We start from the raw sequence: 19,724 nt of genomic DNA, 5'->3' as shown, positions 1-19,724 counted from the left end.
AGGTTAGGAAGGCTCTGAAAAGGATGAAGAGCGGAAAGGCCGTTGGTCCTGATGACGTACCTGTGGAGGTATGGAAGTGCTTAGGAGAGACAGCAGTGGAATTTCTAACAAGGTTGTTCAATAGGATTTTAGAGAGTGAGAAGATGCCTGAGGAATGGAGGAGAAGCGTTCTGGTCCCGATCTTTAAAAACAAGGGTGACACTCAGAACTGCAGCAACTATAGAGGAATAAAGTTGATGAGCCACACAATGAAGCTGTGGGAAAGAGTAGTGGAAGCCAGGCTTAGGAAGAAGGTGGAGATTTGTGAGCAGCAGTATGGTTTCATGCCCCGTAAGAGCACCACTGATGCCATTTTTGCTTTGAGAATGTTGATGGAAAAGTACAGAGAAGGTCAGAAGGAGCTGCATTGTGTGTTCGTAGATTTAGAGAAGGCGTATGACAGGGTGCCGAGGGAGGAGCTGTGGTACTGTATGAGGTCGTCTGGAGTGGCAGAGAAGTATGTCAGAGTAGTTCAGGACATGTATGAGAGAAGTATGACGGTGGTGAGATGTGCTGTAGGTCAGACAGAGGAGTTAAAGGTGGAGGTGGGACTACACCAAGGATCAGCTTTGAGTCCTTTTTTGTTTGCTATGCTGATGGACAGGCTGACAGACGAGGTAAGACAGGAATCTCCCTGGACAATGATGTTTGCGGATGACATTGTAATTTGCAGTGAGAGTAGAGAGCAGGTGGAGGAACAGCTAGAGAGGTGGAGGTTTGCTCTGGAAAGAAGAGGCATGAAGGTCAGCCGTAGTAAGACAGAATACATGTGTCTGAACGAGAGGGATCAAGGTAGAAGCGTTAGGTTACAGGGGACTGAGGTGAAGAAGGTGCAGGAGTTTAAGTACTTGGGGTCAACAGTTCAGTGTGATGGGGATTGTGGAAAAGAGGTGAAGAGGCGAGTGCAGGCAGGTTGGAGCGGGTGGAGGAAAGTGTCAGGAGTGCTGTGTGACAGAAGAGTGCCAGCAAGACTCAAAGGAAAGGTGTACAAGACAGTGGTGAGACCAGCTCTGCTCTATGGGTTAGAGACGGTAGCAGTGAGACAGAGACAAGAGGCTGAGATGGAGGTAGCAGAGATGAGGATGTTGAGGTTCTCCTTAGGAGTGACCAGGTTAGACAGGATAAGGAACGAGTACATCAGAGGGACGGCTCATGTTGCCTGTGTTAGCGACAAAGTCAGAGAAGCCAGACTGAGATGGTTTGGACATGTTCAGAGGAGGGATAGTGGATATATTGGTAGAAGGATGTTGGAGATGGAGCTGCCTGGCCGGAGGGCAAGAGGACGGCCAAAGAGGAGATATATGGATGTCTTAACAGAGGACATGAAGTTGGCTAACGTTAGGGTAGAAGATGTTCATGATAGAGTGAGGTGGAAAAGGATGATTCGCTGTGGCGACCCCTGATGGGAAAAGCCGAAAGAGAAAGAAGAAGAAATGTGAAATAGAATCATGAGATTAATGAATTAGTTTAGTCAAGAAGTGATAAAGGCTTTCAGAACATGACTGTAAGTTCCATTCTTTCTGATGCATGGTGGGTCCAAATCTCCTCATCCTGTCAACTTTAAATCAACCCCAGCCCAGAAGTACCAAATCTATTTGTTTCTCAAAAGACCACTGGATGCTAGTGTCCAAACAAGACAATGTCTCATTGACTCCTAGATTAAGTTGTCAAACTGTTCATTAACAGAAAAATATTTTTACTATACATTAGTGCATTTTTGCCCTGCAACACACCAGCAACCTGTTCTTGGTGTACTCTCCGCCATCACCCAACAGTAGCTCCTTTAAACTGTGTGACACAAAAGGGATTTGGCGTGTTCTGAAAATGGATAAATAAATGCATGGGTGTGCATTTTTTGTTATTAGAGTCAACTCTTTTGATGTTCAAATTTGTGCATTATGGATTTAACCAAACTCACTTTACTTTGTCCCACATTATCACCCATTTTCTGAGCCTATCTCAAGAATGTGTTTGTTTAAAGCCATTTTAACATTGACATGAAAGGAGATTGACTTGTTTGTGCAACTATCCCACTAGTTGCCCATCCTATCTCCAGGCATTATCCTTTTCCATTTTCAAATGGTTGCCTTTTCGATGCCCTACCCTTCAGAGGTACTGCAAAATTAATTATGTTTTTTATCTTAGTAAAGACATACAACTACAACAAGGAATATTTTTTTTTTCTGTGTTCAAAAGTTACCCCATTAGAATTCAACTAAAATCTTCAACATGGGAACTTGTTGTGCTGCAATGTACCGCGAACAGAAGCAGACTTTATAATCTTCTGAGACCGGAATGACATATGTTATATCCCACCCGTCACTGCCAGTTTGAATATTGTCATCTCCTCAAGCTCCTGAAATCCTTATTGAATTGCCCCCCATCTCATATGTCTTCCATCTAATAATCCCGCTGCTTGCAGGGTAGGGGCCTGTTGGGTTGCAGCCCAGTGATCCCTCAGCCACACCTAATCAGCATGGACAAGAGTGACTTATTGCATGCTGATTTTTATTCTTAGGTTATGACAGAAGCCACTGGTAGAACAATTGTTTTAGAAGCCTGGTATTCCCCTCAGTTTTGTCTCCATATGCTCTCTGAAAGGTGATAGATGCACAACGGGTTTTGAATTGTGTAAGAATTACAAGTAATGGATCTAAAGCTTGTCAACAAATTGCCAAGTGCCGTTTAAAATGGTGTTCTGTGAGTAAACTGGTTTCAGCAGCATTTGACAGGTATTTTACAGCAGATCAGTTGTAGACGAGCCCTTCATCCCCCATGGTACTTCTCAGGATTTATCTCCATATCACTGTTTCTCCTTTTCAGAAGTTCAAGAGTTCCATCTTAAGCCATGATAATAAAAGAGCTCTCTCTTTTCTTTTGCAATTGGAAATCGGTATCCAGCATCTCACAGTCTCCCCAGATAGTAGACAAATTTGAGTACAGCGGTTTCTATAGGTAGACATAGCCTACAACAGTGTAATTAGTGACTACTTTCAATCATCCTACCAGGGAACATCCTGGTTTGTGCTCTTCCAAACTCTTTTTATAACTTCTGTTATCATTTCTGATTTCTAAAACGGGGCCATTGCAGCCTTCTGTACTATCCATATGCCTGTTATGCAAAGGAGAAGAACAACGTGAGATACATGGTCCAGCTATATTTTGAAGGAGTGGATGAAAACACGAAACGCCTAGCCAATCGTCAAAACTTTAAATTATTCTTCAATTTTCTGTTTCTCCACAAATAGCTAACTGGAAGACAACTAAAATGTAAAGGCTACTGTACTAAGACAATGTTGCACTTTTCTTACCCTTCAGAAATTTGTTAGATTAGAATTTAGATTAGATAACTTTATTTATCCCACGAAGGGGAAATTTACTTATCTGCAGCAGCAAAAAGGCACACTCAAAAATGACATTCAAAAATACAGCAGTTAAAGTGACGTTAAACCAAAAGATAAAGTGATCTTCAATATATTTACAGAACAGCAACAACATTATAAATAAAAGAGAGGAATATCTGCAAAAAAACAGATTTTTACCACAAAGTAAATTCCAATTAAACAAAAATAAATAAGTGAAAAAGCACACCAAAAAACAACCGTTAAAGAACAAAAACAACTGAAAACAACAACGCCAACAAAAGTAAATAAATAAATGAGTGAATGAATAACACCCGTGGGTCCATAACATGTCACTTTAACACGGTGTAGTACATTTACCTTTCTTCTTACCGTAACTCTTCAACCGTTTACGCAATTAACATTAAGTCCAACAAATTCTGAAGCTTTGCGCTGATATGCAACTCTTTACAGTCATGAAGTGTTTACATAATTAATTAAGGTTGCAAAACGGATTTTTTTCACGTCTAAATCTGTTGGAATTACCGGTACATTAATTACCTGAAAGGTTGAAGATTTACTGGAATTCTTGTGTTTTACTGTCACTGGCGACAGCTCCAGTATTAAAGGGTTAGTATCCATTTAACTTTTTTATCTACATTTAAAAGAGAAAGAAAATTAAAAAGCTTTTAGATTCTCACATAAGCAACGTCTAATTTCACGGACTGCACTTCCAGAAATCTTTTTTTGAAGTGCTTTCATTTCTTGGTGTTGCTTCCTGTCATAGTTTGGGTTTCTTAGTTTTTGCTTCTATTTTGTTTCTGTCATGTTAGAGTTCTGCTTCCTGTTTTAATTTGAAGGTTTCCTGTATGTATTAGTTTTGAGTTTTACTTCCCTGGTCCCAATCTCTCCTGATCTTGTTCAACTGTGTCTTGTCAGTTGTTTGTATTTAGGTCTTGTCTCTGTCTTCCTCTTGTGCTGGTCCATACTGTCATTTTCCAGACCGTCTGATTTCCTGTCTTCCTGGTTACCCCGACAGTTGGTTTTGTTTGTTTACCCTGCTCAGTAGCGCTTTTTGTTTGAGAATTAAAACCTTTTTTGCGTGGAACAACCTGCCTCCCGTCTCTGCATATTGGTCCTTCGACAACCCCACTTCCTGACACTACCTTCTTCTTCAAGGCAGCAACAGGGGCTTACTTTAAAGCCCAAACTATCCCATGATTCCTTGCAAATCAAAGGAACCAAAAACCCAAGCAATAGTAGCAAACAGTCAGATTTATGCATGAAACTGGTTTGCTCTTCGCAGTTTTGGCACAAGATTTGGATGTAGAGGAAAGATGCGATACAAGTCCTCTGTCCCCTGGTGAGAGCTGCTTCAGCATTTTTTCTCTGTTCTAACAGTGTTAGCATTCTTGGATGCAGGCCTGGGAAATCATCCTCACGTAAATAGTTTTCTTTCAGGCTTAGAACATGCTATATTTCATTTTTGATATGATTTTCATCTTCCCTCTCGTTTCCTTTAATCAGATCTACAATCCAGCACCATCTCCTACCAAGTCGTGATAGGAAGAAGGTTTGGTGGAGCTCCCAGACCACAGAGAAAATAAATTTCCTTTATCCCGGTTTATGTCCATCCTTTAAAATAAATGTTTGGATGTTTAAAGATTTAATCAAAATTTACTTTAAAGTAAATATAAAATTTTGAATTTGATCTATTTCAGCCATTTAAAGATGTTTTGTTTGTTTGACTGGACTTTCACCTCAGCTGCTTTCAACATTTGTTAGTAGACTAGAAACTTCCCGATCCAACAGTTTTGGAATTATATATTTCATTCTGAGTTGTAAAATTATTTGAGTTCTTTTAGGTCTTGAAATAATAAAATAGTGATTTTTTTTTGTTGTGGTTTGTGATCATTATAATCTGTTCTAATATTAAAAAACACATGTTCAGGTATTTCACTTTGCTAACTATCACATTTGCCCACGAACATGCCAACATTCAAAGTAATCTGATCTCTGTCAAGAGGAATTGTTGAATGAGTCAACATATTTACTGAGTGCTGACGTGAATCATCCTCACTGGAGAAGTGCAAAAGACTCTAATAGGGGAAAAACTCACCATGCTATATAAAAATGAAAGACCAAGGCGAACATTTATACCTATACACAAGGTGCGGCAGGGTGCAGGAAACAGACAGCGTTTTCAATTAAACCCTGACCGCGGATGAATCACAAGTTGACTTTGTGAATGAGTCAGAGTATGACGTCTTTGAAAAAAGAAGTTAACTTAAGATTATGGTTCTTTCCGTGGCCTGGGCTGTATACAATGACATTTAGAGTGTATAGAAATGTCATTGCAACTAAAAGCGAAAACAGCAATACTTAAATTAAGACTCAGCCACTGTGGCGAACGCCAATTGTTTCGATGACTAACTGCCTCCTACCCCCTGTTCAAATGATTGATTGGTGTGCTGGAAACGTGTCTCAAAATACCTTGATTTTTCATTCTGATGATATTTCAGAAAAGCCTCTGTAGGGTAACTGTTGACGACATCACATTGAACGCAGACCAGCATGTGTCACAGACTGGCATTTAAGATATTGTTAGAATGCCTCGGATTCTTTAGAGGAAAGTTTGTGGATCAGATGCACAGCAGCAGGTTGGCATCGATGTGAAGACATGCTGCAAAAGACATCATTTAAAATAAGTGTTCATGCAAAGTGAAGGAGAAACCCTCTCTGGCCTGTTTGCATCCTAACTCAAAGTCTCTTTGCTCTTTGTTTTTCTCCAGGATCACATTTTGCCACCTGCCATTTCAAAGTAAGTGGCTCTACGTGGGGACAGAGCGTGGCAACACACACATTGTCAACATAGAGTCCTTTGTTCTCTCTGGATATGTCATCATGTGGAACAAGGCCATTGAACTGTAAGTATCTGATGTTCAAATCCTCATTTCCATGCTAGAAACTAAGGAGTGGCGATGTGAAGTTTTGAATGACTTATTCAGATTATAAAGCTGAAGTCAGTGGAAAGTGGAAATATTGTTGTGGCAAAAATATGCACTGTTGACAGTAAGTGAGAACTGGAATAAGTGAGGTCACCCAGAGAAAATAGTTTACTTCCAAAATAAAGCCAATTCTGTAGACATTTTGTTGCGGTTTGGAAGCTGCCATGTTGGGACCAGACATCGTCAGTAAGCTGTGATTGGCTTGAGTTTCTATGGCAACTGCCCTCACTAATTAGAAGTGAACTTGTTAGAAGGTGTGGAAGGCCACACCTCTACCACTTGAAAGCAGCGAAATATAAAGTTTGATTCAATGAACTCTTCCGGCACCGGCTGCAAAGCGCAGGACTTCCACAATTTCTGTCTCTAGTTCCTTTGACCCACCCTGGTAATTCCCAGCCAATCAGGGAAAAGGCCTTTAATCGCAGGGTTTTGTGTACAAGCTTTGGTTTGAAACAGGAAAGTCCGCTTGACGACAGTCTGAATACAGAACAAATGCAAGGTTCAGAACTCGATCCGGACCAAATGATTTCCCCATCCAACGTTTTGAACATTGGAACTACTTTCATTGATGCCTCTGATTGGACAATATATAAGTTGAATAACTTGCTCTACAGAAAGACTATTGTTTGAATAATGAGGGGTGTCAAGAACATGTTATATCAGAGTGTCCAATAGAATGACTGAGTAACAGCTGTTTACTTTCCTATAGAAGTCTGTGGGATTTTGGCTTCTTGGAGCCAAAGAGTACTTCCTGTTTAAAAAAACAGGGGGAGGAGTCAGTCAGTCCAGTTCTCATATACTGTTGGAACCAGATCTAGTTTAATTTTATAGATTTTAGCTATGTCTAATGTATACATTTAAAACAGTTTTAAATCTTAAAATAGATCTTTTGTATTTCATATTATAATTAATGAAACTGTATTCTGTATCATGACTCCTCCCTAGCAAACTGTGTTCACCCCTGTGGCCCCTGGTGGGGTTTTTAGTTAGTTTTGGAGACAGTGACAGGAGGAGGAAACGATATTTTAAAAACACGAATTCAACCTGCTGCAAAAAAAACTGTTTTTTGATAAAGAAAATAATGAGTATTCCATGCAGTCAATGGAATGCAGATGCCTGAAACCATAAATGTATCTTTTTTAGCAGGGTCAGCACCCTGTTCAGGCCTTTGTTGTCCTCATTGTGTTTCTACATAACAAATTCTCTCAAAAAGCTTCCTTTCAGACTGATACTCGTCAGTAACTTTGTTTTTTCGTGTCTTTGAAACTTTACTTGGGAGGGCTTTAGTGTGGACTTTTAGGCTTTTACAACTCTGGCAGCAGATGGACTTGGGTGTGGAAGTGACATTGAAGTCAGCCTTCCAAAAATGCGTTAAATCACTTTTATGGGAAGAACTAATTTAAGTATCAAACAGAGCCATGAAGACGTTGATGGGCATTTTGCCATAATGCTTAACTATTTAATTCATGAACAGTATTTTAAATTTTACAATGGTAAAAGGGATTGTACAATAAATAACTAAAACATATAAATAAATAAAAAATGAAAGGGCAGTAATAGAATTCAACAATTTAAAATGTAGAAATAAACTCAAATCCATATAATTATTTGTTGTTGTTGATTTTTTTTTTTTTTTTAAAAGACAAGTTGCATTGATTTATTTTAGTCATTGACTTAAATAAACATAACAAATGTTTATATTTTGTCTCTAAAAACATCAGTTTGTTAAACAGTAATTGAATTTCTAATTACATTTCGAGTCCCTGCAATAATTCTGGTTTTTTATGAAAATTAATGTTGTTGTTTTTTCAATTTGGAAAAAATAAAGAATTACATGCCTCTTTAAAACGATTTTACTTTTATGTTGTCTTTTTTTTTAAATACAGACATAAAGAAAAAAAAAATACTCATAATTAATCTCACTGATGTAAAGGGTCTGATGAGCTGACATGCACTTTCTGAATGCATTGACTGTTCTGCTGACATATGCCTGATTGGCAGCTTAAAGCACCATCAAGTTAACAAATGATGTTTACTTCCATTGTGTGCCCATTTTTCTTGGTTTCGCCCACCTCCGCTCTGCTCCTTTGGTGCTATCCTGACAAGCTCGCTGCCGCACTGTCAGTCAGAAGTCGCTCTCTTACCAAACCAAGTCGTTGTTCAGTGACAGCCCAAACTACAGGGAGCGTGACTGCCAATCGGTTCAAAAACCTCAAAGGTAGTGTCACAACTTTTTAGTGGAGACCGTGAAGAAATTAAATAATATTGAAGTGAATGGGGAAAAAAAAAAAAAATATATATATATATATATATATATATATATATATATATATATATATATATATATATATATAACATACAGTAACATGCAGATTTTTCACGTTTTTAATCCCTTAAATCCTGCACAATCATTTTGTCCGGATCGAGTCTGCTTAATTTAGTCCGGATCGAGTCCTGAACCTTGCATTTGGTCTGTTTTCAGACGGCCTTCAAGCGGACCTTCCTGTTTCAAACCAAAGCTTGTACACAAAACCATGCGATTAAAGATCTCTTCACTGATTGGCCGGGAATGACCAGGGTCAGTTAAAGCAACTAGAGATGGAAAATATGGGAGTCCTGCACTTTGGAGTCATTGCCGAGATAGTTCACTGATTCAAACTTTATATTTCCCTGACCAGTTTTAAACTCCTTTTTCAATGTCAGAGCCCTTTTTTCTGTCTTATTATTACATTTTCAAAGTTTCAACTTGATCCTTTTTTTCACTATTGCACGCTTCTGAAAATGTACTTTGCTCTAAGCTCACAAAAGAATCAGACATTTTCCTTTCTGCATAAATAAGCATGCTATTATTCTGATTTAAATATTTCTGTACACTTTTTTATTTTTCTGTTAGAGTTCAGTTGTTGGTCTTTCAGCTTGTCTTGTTGCTTTTAGGTTTTTGCTTATATTTCAGTTACTTTAGCAAACTATTGCTGTTCTCAGTTCACCTTGTGCTCAATGTGTCATCCATTTGCCAAACAGTTGTTTTGACATTAAACATTTTTGGGGTGTAATGGCAAATATCCAAGATGACTTTAGTGGATTTGTGTGTACTCTTGACAACAAATCTGTGTGATCAGCCTATCAGAGGTCCATCTCTTTAAATAAAAAGTTCACGACAAGTTGAGATACTCATTATGCATAGGGACTGACTTGACGTTGTCATAAAAAGGTCTGAGCCGGAACTTTGTGTATTTTCTTAACTGGGTGACGTGGTTATTTGGATTCTGCGTTGAGGTGTCAGCTTTGTGCTTTTGGGTTTGTTGGTGTCACACCCACTCACAGACCCATTAGTTTAATACAAACCAAAGTGTCGCTCTTGAAAATAATCAGTTGTAGCTACAGTTTAACAAAGCTTCGGCGCTCATGGGAGGGCACGTCTCTCATTAAAATTCAAATGGGTTTGCATCACATTTGATGCCCAATTTCATCTGCGGGAGAATCTGTGCAAAATGAGATGGAAAAAATGAGATGCAAAGAAAAATTGGAAAACACAGCGGCCCAGCTAACACTCTGCAGCAGTTCATACGTCGCTCTCATAAATAGAATTGAGTTCAGGTCTTTTATCAAGTAATCAAAGCTGGCATGTTTACCTTTGCCAGTAAAAGTCTGAAAATAGGTACTTACTCCGGGAACATGATGTACATGCCAACAGAACTATGACTGTTTAGGATTGATTTTTCTTAAATATAAGCACTGAATTGTTGAGACTTTAGGTTCAAATGTACATTTAAAAGTGAGGATTAGCTGCTTCTGACCGGAGGAATTGCATCCATCGTGTGTAGAGACTACAGGCTGATGTCTATTTACCCAAAGACGGACAAGCCTATGTTCAGCAGACAGACCGTTTCATCTGCAGTATGACCAATGCTGCAGTCAGGCAGAAAAATCCCACAGCACTGCAAGAAAGACTTCCAAAAATACAAAAAAAATGAGGAAGATGCTGCTAAGCAGTGATGGAACCAAGAAATGACACTGAGGTTGTAGCAGCTTTTACCTTTTGAAAAATTAAACGCTAAACAAGGATTTTCAGTGGATGCATTGGAAGAGTAAACAGCAACATCGGAAAGATACTTGGAGGATTGCTAACATTCTAGCATCATGAAAAAGCGTATGTGTCAGTTTTTCTCTCTCACTCTTTAAAGTTCGGGTCCTCTACCAGAGGCCTGGGAGCTTGAGGGTCCTGCGCAGTATCTTAGCTGTTCCTAGCACTGCGCTTTTCATGACTGAGAGCTCTGAGGTCTTTCCAGGTATCTGTTGTAGCCACTCCTCCAGCTTGGGGGTTACTGCCCCAAGTGCTCCAATTACCACAGTCACCACTGTCACCTTCACTTTCCAGGCTTTTTCCAGTTCTTCTCTGAGTCCCTGGTATTTCTCCAGTTTCTCATGTTCCTTCTTCCTGATGTTTCCATCACTTGGCACTGCCACATCCACCACAACGGCTTTCCTCTGTTCTTCATCCACCACTACAATGTCTGGTTGGTTCTCCATTACCATCCTATCAGTCTGGATCTGAAAGTCCCACGGGAACTTTGCTCTCTCATTCTCTACCACCGTCGGAGGTGTTTCCCATTTTGACCTTGAGGTTTCCAGTTCATATTTTGCACACATGGTTCTGTATATTATTCCAGACATTTGGTTGGCTCCATGTATGCTTTCCCTGCCAGATCTGGGAGTCTATCGCTCTGGTGCTCCGGGCCTGCAGCCAGGATGGGTGCTTCTGTCCCGTCATGTAGACCAGTCTTTTCCAGGCATAGATAGACAAGGCAGAGCTGCATAAATATCAATGCTTTTATTTTTATTTTTGACCACAGTCAATGCAGAGTATATAAAAACTAAAAACATTAAGACAGCGACTGAAGGCTTAAAAATGTTTTAAAAAAGAAAATATAAAAATAAGACAGTAAAATACTAACACTGGAAAAAAAACTCAGCAGCAGAGTTTTATGCTGTGTCATAAACCTCGCAATAAAAATTTGTTTTAAGTTTTATGGATAACTAGGATTTCTGTTGAAGCTTTCCTCGGGTCCAGTGCACAGATTGAAAACACTGGACACCGTTTTGGAGTGTAGGGAGAGAAAAGCTCAGAGAGGAACAGATTATTTAACGATTTAAAACAAGTCAACGAATCTTCAAAGGAAATCTACAACTCACAGTGAAAGTTCTCCAGGATTGAGGTGATGTGGTCCCACTTAGCGGTCCGACCAGAACATGAGCAGCAAAGTTCTGGACCAGATGGAGACGGGAAAGAGTGAGTTATGCAGCCCAGATGTAATGAAGGCATGGATTATTCTATTATCATACACTATTATACTCTATTTATTATACACTAAATTTCCCTTCGGGGATCAATAAAGTCGTTCTTCTTGAATTCTTGAATTACCGTCTTATTGTCTCAAAATGCCGTTTTGGTAAAAACAGCTTCATCATCGCCAACAGCCTCAAATATGGAATTTACCACAGAGATAATTTGGCAGTCAAGTTTAAATGTTCAGTTTTTTCAAATGACATGTACAGTATATGTTTAATGAAAGAACTTTTTTAATAAACATCTTACACATCAGTGATGATTTCTTTTTGTTTTTCATGAAACAATTAAAAAAAAAATATGATTTATAAAGATGAGGAATAAAACTTTTCAAAAAACAAATTTGGAGGATTATGAATTTCGGTTTTCTACAAACCTAAAGAACAAAAGACAAAATCTATATTAAAATAACACATTAAGTTGACATAATTTTCTTTTTTTTTTTTACTTTTCACATCAATCTAAACATGGCCGTGTATATGTCTTGCCATTTCTGCAGCTGCTTTGCTGCCCGTTTGCTCTTTTGAGCTCCTGTGATGATTATTTACCCTTTCATAAATGGGTTGCCATGACTCCTTTGATCCTGCTGGATGGAGTTAACAAGTCCTTCCAACTCTCCATGTGAGTTAATAACATAAAACATGCAGTGAAATAAAGAAAAAGGTTAGAAATGAGTCAGTTCCCCTGGTAGGAGACTTTGACATTTGGGCCTGATGCAGACTTTGTACTGGTCCTTTATGTGAAACAGAGAGCGTCAGTCAAAGCTCCCCATTTGCTGGTTTATTTATGCTCTTCCATTTACCTACAGCCTGGACCTGTGGGTTGTTGACCAACAGAAGATATCTCAGTACAACAGTACAAGATATTTTGCAGAGAGCAACTTGGAGAAGAACCACTATTCACTCAAACCAAGAGGATCTAGTTGAAGCGCTATTCCAATCATGATGAATGAATAGCAGACAAAAAGACGCTGTTCAAAAAAGATCGTATTTGCGATGTAGAAAATTCGCTGGGCGGCACAAGCTCCATTCTGATGCATCCACTTGTAGATAAATAGATCTGTTTATGCCTTTGTTCTCCTCGTCTGAGCTGGAATCTGGATCTATACTGGATGATCCCCATGTTGTTCGCCATTTTATTGCACCAGTAATGGAGTGTGAGGGGCTGTAAGCTAGCGGAGGAGCACGTTAACAGTGCCCTCTCACAGTGCGCTTTGGGTGACAGGAAGGGGGGAGGGGGTCACTCCGTACCAACGGTCTTTTCCACAACTCAGATGTGAATTTCTCATGAAATCCTGGAGAAACAGTCCCAGAAAATGACTCAGGTTTTTGGATTTGGCCTTAAAACTGCAAAGTCATCCTTAGAAGACCACAGGGAGCGCTTTGAAAATAGATCAAAAGACGATCATAGCGGGACTTAAAGCCATCCTCCTCACTCGCAATAGACTTTAAAAAATTCTTTGCCAGTAATATCCTCCTTTCTGAACTTTAATATCTGTGAGCTTTCTAAATTTCTCTCCTTATTTAATGTTATTTTTTCGTTATTGGTTTTGCCGGGGAAATCCATAATGGCTAATGACTGCTTACAATTTTAAATCTTAACCCGTTTATGCCCATCTATTTAATTATTTTTTTATATTATAAAAACAGTCTTTCCTTTTTTTCAAAATAAAGTTAAATATCTGCAGCCATCCTGAATTAAATTAAATTAAATTGCAGATTAGCGACGTGCAGCGTGAAGGAGTTAACGCTGAAGTCTTCTGAACTTTGAAATAAACCAAGGTAATACAGTCTGTAAATTGACAGCAATATTTCTGAGGTGAAATAAATAATTAGTGGAAAGAAATGAAAGACATCTTGCACTTGGCTTAATAATCTCTCCAAACAAAAGCAGTAGCTCAGCTTTCATCGGCGTATTCATTTTTTTCTAATTTGCTTTTCTGCACATTTGAAAGCGTGGCCTTGTCAGCTGTGTGGGAAACTTTTCACTTATATTCAGGAAGTCAGCAGCAGCCCACCTCTGGCTCTTCAGTCTGTTTGTACAGAGTGAAGCTTTCCTCTGCAGAAGAAAACAGCCTTCTGCTCACAATGGCGAGCATTAGCCTGAGGTCATGGCCAGTGTCACAGAAAACTCAATAAGCACAGCAAAGCAACTATTTCTTCAGCAGTAAAACTTTTTAAAGGAAAAATAACTACAGTGGAAATTTGAGTAATCTTTAAAATCTTGACAAGAGATTCTTATTTCTTAGGCTCTTTTAATAGGATTAGGTACTAGTTTGGTTTAGGTTTAAGGTTCCTCAGAAACCTCAGACAGGACTGTTCTTGGAAGGGATTTCTTCAAATGTAGTACCGGTAGTCTCAAAGTTGGCTGCTGGACACCTATAACCCCCCCTGTCATGGTTCCCGGAACGTGGCGGACCCAGGTGCTGAAACCCAGAAACAAGGCCGGCGAGTAACAGGTAAGAAGAGTTTAATTGGATCCCTCTCCGAGAAGTTTCTGCTTAAGATGGCGATGGTTCAGAGATGGCAGGTGTCACTCGTGATGAGATTTTCCTGTAGCAGGAGAACAACGTTAGGGCAGGAACGAGAGCAGAATAACAGCAGAGCAAACCTAGACGTGAGACCAGGGTAGTCACCATAGAGGACAACGATCTGGCATTGAATGATGGGGTTGAGTCTCCTTTTAAACAGCAGGGCAGATGAGGTTGAGTGCCAACAGCTGGAGGTGGTTCGGAGTGGAACTGAGATGGAGGGGGAGGAGACTGACCAGACCATGACCCCACCCTTACATTGACGTGTTCTCCCTACCATGACAAAGGTGGATAAAGGTGAAAGGTTTCATGTAATCCATGGACACCAGTGAAGATCACAAATCATTGAAGAAAAAAGGTTCAGAGCACTGTCTAGTGGGTCTAGATGACCCAACTCCCAATGTTAAAGTCAAAGATCAAAGCCTCCCACTTTCTGTTACCCAACAGCTTTTATAGACTGAAGGCGGCCGTGGTGCAGCGGTAGGGCGGTCGACCCATGATCGTATTATTACAGGTTCGATTCCCGCCATGCACACCCATGTCCTTGGGCAAGACACTGAACCCCACCTTGCCTCTGGTGGTAGCCGGGCACCTGTGTTTGGCAGCAGAGCCAACACCAGTGTGTGAATGTGTGTGTGATTGTAAAGCGCTTCTCCTTGTAGGTAGAAAAGCACTATATAAGTATAGGCCATTTACCATGTGACTCTCGACACATTGTTCCTTTCCTATAACAACAAAACATGTTTTTCGTGTCGAATCTTATTGGGGGGACTGGCTTCTTACTTATCTTTATCTGGAATGAGTGGTCGAAAACGCTCCGGTTCCCCCATAGGCCATGTCCTCAGATGTTCTTGCAGGGTAACCATCTAATCTCAACATAATCACATGTCATTTGCTCCATTTTAAAAGATTCCCACACTGGCAGCTTCAGGGAACTTTGATGAAGATCTCTGCTAAATTGCTAGTTGAACTGTTTGAAATTATTGGCTGGATGAGCATTTTTCTTGATAATTTTACATTTGATAAATGGAAGAAGTGGTCTGAGGTTTTTAAGAAAATCAACAGATTGTTTCTCAGCTGTAAAAAAAACCTTAAATATTAATGTTAAGGGTTGGTATTTATTTTTAACAGATGGTTATGATTTAGATTATTTCTGTTTTTAGCTAGCTTTTATCCTTTGCGGTGACAACATGGGTCTTACATTCTCTGTGACGGGCATGGTCAATATTTCTTTTTTGTTTTTTTATTTAGTGGTAAAACCCTTTCTTTGTTGATATGTTATCATCTGTCGTCTCCAAACAAACTGGGCCCGTTAGTCTTAATGTCATTGAAAGCCAAAAATATTTCACTTTAAAGTATTGTCACGATCCTTTGACCCATCTCTGACTGCCTTTGTAGCGTGGGGCCTTTTGGAGTGTTTTTTGTGAATTTTCTTTTATAATTTATCTGTTTTGCGGTGATGCATGATATCCACCTCTTTACTTCAACCTCAATAAATATTTTTTTCAATATACTACACAATAATTCAAACCTTAAACTTCTTTATATTTCTTGTTTTTTTGATGCAAAACAACTTGCCTCAGACAGATCAATATGGTTGAATTGCAGGAATATAAATCAATTCATCTTTTAAGTTGATTAATCGTTACACCCTTTATTTGAATCAATGGAAATTCTAGAAAATATTCCTAAAATGGAGAACCATTTGGTAGAAAAAGCTTTACATGTGAGTCTGTGGTTGGGGTCTTTTATTTGCCTGTTTATGTTCTTGTCCTGGTTTCTGGTGTCTATTCTGTGTAAAAATGAATTTTAAATAACACACATAAAAACACATTTTGCTTGTTTTCATAAAAGTGTTGATGTCAGTGGGGATATAATGGTAAATTGCACTTTTAACAATAACACCTTGAAAAATGTGGCATCCTGCCTGTAACATTTGGAAGATCTTGGTCCCTGCTGGCTTCAGGACATGAGGGCTCATTTTTTTCCTCCACAAAGTGCCAGTAAATGTCACTCTACTTTTAAGAATGTTGGTACACAGAGTATAGAACACTGTCATTTCATTTATATTTGTAATGTCTCATAGCACTGCAGTTGACGTTGTCCTCCCTCTTCTCTTTCTTTCCCATCTCAGATCAACTAAAACACACCCAGGACCCGTGGTTCACCTGAGCGACAGCCCAAAGGATGAAGGCAAGGTGAGCAATTAGATCAAAGAGGAGCCCGCCATCACCTGTTCGGGTTTCCTTCAAATCACTTTATCACTGACAAAATCTCTTGTTGCCTCTCTATCTTTCATTCTGCCTCTTCTCTTTAATGGCGTGAAAGGGCGGACAGCTCCAAATAGTTGAGTTTTATTGGGTCAGACTGAGACGAGTTGTGCGGAGAAGTGGCAGGTTTGTGCGAGACAGAGGCTGGTTGCATATTGATTTGCGGATGGATTTGTGCTTCTGATGACTGCAGGCTTGGCAACCTCTCTCTGTACTAAAAAGAGTGTCAAGTTTATGGCTGCTTTCACAAACCGTAGTGGCTGCGCAATTAGGAGAAAACAGGCTGCTGGATGTGTCTTTGCTTGATGCACCAGATGGGTTGTTACTCAGAACCATCTGGAGAGACTTCAACAAAAATGTCTTAGAAAACAAGAGGTACTTCCCTCCAAACACTCGGCAGATGTTTCGATGAGGAGCAAAACAAAACCTTAGAGGAATACACTGCCTCTTCCCTTTTTTATATCAAAAAACAGTTTTTGTTATTTTTACTAAAAGATGCAGGATGGGAACCTAAAATAATCAGGTAACATTAAAAGGAGGAGAAGAGAAAGACAGAATTTCCTCTCTGTTGTGCCTATATGTCGAAAACATGGATGCAGGAGAAAAACATTCTTTTCTAGTGTGAATCTTTAGATCGATACTAAAGCTGCAAAATTTCTCTACTCTGATCAAAGATCAAATTAAAATTAAACTGTGTACGTGGGCCCTGAAAAACGTTAACCAGTTAGAACAGACGTTTAAATTTTGTCACACATTTGATTAAAAAAAAAAAAACAACTTTTGAGATGTGCAGAACAAGACCGGAAACAGCCGTAGAAGAAAAAGTAGCGGAGTTCTACATGGGGAATCCTTGAAAGCCTTTGCTTCTTTCTGTGGTGCAGAAGCTCGGTGGTTCAATACCCGGCGCTGGCATTTTCACAAAAGTATCTTTTTGTTGATGTTGTTTTCACTTTCTTTATGGTCAACTTTGATCATTTCTTTGTTTGATTTTATTTCCCTTTAAGTTTCATTTTCATTCTGCAATATAGCATTCAACCCTGCATTTTCTTCTGGAAATGCAGCTCCCTTTAGTTAATAATTATTTTTTGAGAGTATATAATTCACATAACATGTGCAGCTAGTTCGGAACTCTTTTCTGTCTTGGAGGAAGAGTTAACCTTGGACACACTTAAAGTACGTACGGGCAATGCAGAAATGTACGTCTTGGCCACACATAAATAAGTGCGATAAACACCAGCCTTTATTTACTATTTATTTGATCTTGCACCCCGTCTCGAAGCCCCTCTCTTTTGGACGGAGACACAGGTCTCCCGCGAGACACGGGTTAACGCAGCCAGGCAGCTCGCAGCCGGAGCGCACACCTTCTGGCTGCTTCACTCTAAGACATAGTAGACAATACTTATGAGTCCAGAGCAGCCGGCCGGTCCTGTTCATGATCCAAAGCTTTCTCCAGAGCCCCCATTGTCTACTTATGACGTAAAAAGCAGGGCAGAAATGAATCAATCAAATAAATTGTTTACATGCACCACAATCAGCACAACCCACCTATCTCAACAGCTGGGCTTACAGGGTCAAAAGTATTCGGATTAAATGCCTGATCAGAATAAAAATGCGTCATGTAAAACACTGTTCAGAATACTCTGTCCCGATCAGACTCGCAGTTCTAGACTTTCCAAAATGTCCTTCCTATCGAGATCTGCAGATTGTTGATCCGATCGTGTAGCCGCAGCTACTGGGAAGGAAATTTTGATCTGAAGGAGTCTGATCAGGTCAGAGTATTCAAAATGGCATTTTAACATGATGCATTTTTATTCTGATCAGGCTTTTATTCTGATTGCTTGTGACCATGTAAACACAGCTAGTGTAATGATTTGAAGAGTGTAAGCCGGACTAGCAATGAACAACCAACCAACCAGTGAAATAACCAGCACCACTAGTGCAGGTGTTACACGAGCCTTACTGAGAATAAAAGCGAGATAAACTTTAAACTAAATTGGGAGGCCATTACATTAGGCTGTTTCTGTGTCATTAGTAGTTTGTGTCCAATGCATAGATAGCTTTAAAAAATCTTTTTTTTTCCTAACATGACTTTTCTGCACTTTAGTATTCAGGTAAACGCTCTAATTTCTTAAGAGGTTCCGTCTTTAGTAGAAGTTGAATAGTAGTTTTGTAGTGGATGGTTCTTGGAGGTCAAATGACATCGGAGCAGCAGACGTAGTTTAGTAGTCTGATAAGATTTTATAAAACCTCATGAAAGAAAGTTTCAAAGTATTTCTGGATTTTAGCAAATAAACATTTGGACTCTTGTCTAAAAATCATTTTGCTGCACCGATGTTACAGATATAAGGCATGTTTTAGTGCTTAATATGAGCAGCAGAGGTGAACATTCTGCAACTGAAGCTGTCAATAATAAGATCTGCAGCACAATTTGGTAAATGTAGGATCTACACTCTTGACAGTTTTCTACAAAGCCAACAATTACTCTTATTGTGAAAAACACAATAGAAATTAAAATATAGTTTCTGCAAAATTTGGTTGCTTTCCTGACTTGGAGGGACCTTTTTTTTTTTTTAGGTGCTGACTTCCGTTCCAGCTTTACAAAGACAGGATTTTTAAGGCTCACCAGGTCAAACCTAATGCACCTCCTGGCTTTCCAAAGAAATTTTCTGCATAATTCTAGGACTCTTGTAAAGTCTACCTGTCACCGGAAACAAGTTTGACTTTCCGCTGGCTATCCAAACCAACCTCCTGTTCTGTTTCAATTCAATCTTTAATTTATTAAGCTTTATTACCCCCCTATATGGGCAATTCGAAGGGCACAGCATGGTGTGTAGCCAACAAGAAGACAAAAAATTGTCAAACAAGAAATAAACAACTGCAAACGACATAGAAATAAAATATTTACATGTGCAATAGCCACATTTTATATTCAGTACGGTGCAGGAAGGCGTGGACAACCCATGATGTTTTTCCAGTGTGGTGAGTTGAGGCAGTTTTGCAAAAGAAGGAGCTCCTCCTCCTTTGTGTCCTGCAGAGAGGACAGCGGAGGCGTTGTCTAGTGGGAAGCCACTGAAAAATGAATGGAGTGGGTGTGGGAAGATGCTTAATCCGCCCGGATCAAGGCGGAGCAAACAAGCCCCAGAGTGTGCATGTGCCATGGGTAAATCAACAAGGCTCGGTAAACTATCA

The 19,724-nt window shown here is 39.5% G+C and overlaps 1 protein-coding gene across 13 annotated transcripts in view; it reads left to right on the top strand.

Annotated features, from left to right (window-relative positions):
- Positions 1-19,724, top strand: part of stxbp5l (syntaxin binding protein 5 like) — a 160,271-nt gene that overhangs the window by 80,458 nt on the left and 60,089 nt on the right. For all 13 annotated transcript variants that reach the window (XM_023950972.1, XM_023950974.1, XM_023950971.1 and 10 more), the window contains exons 5-6: positions 6,173-6,307; positions 16,400-16,463. In XM_023950972.1, coding sequence (XP_023806740.1) covers positions 6,173-6,307; positions 16,400-16,463 — 199 coding nt within the window. The remainder of the gene's footprint in view (positions 1-6,172; positions 6,308-16,399; positions 16,464-19,724) is intronic.

This window comes from Oryzias latipes, chromosome 21 (assembly GCF_002234675.1).
Source record: "Oryzias latipes chromosome 21, ASM223467v1".
NCBI lineage: Eukaryota > Metazoa > Chordata > Actinopteri > Beloniformes > Adrianichthyidae > Oryzias > Oryzias latipes.
Note: the sequence above shows the minus strand (reverse complement) of the source record. Positions and strands in the feature narration are given on the sequence as shown.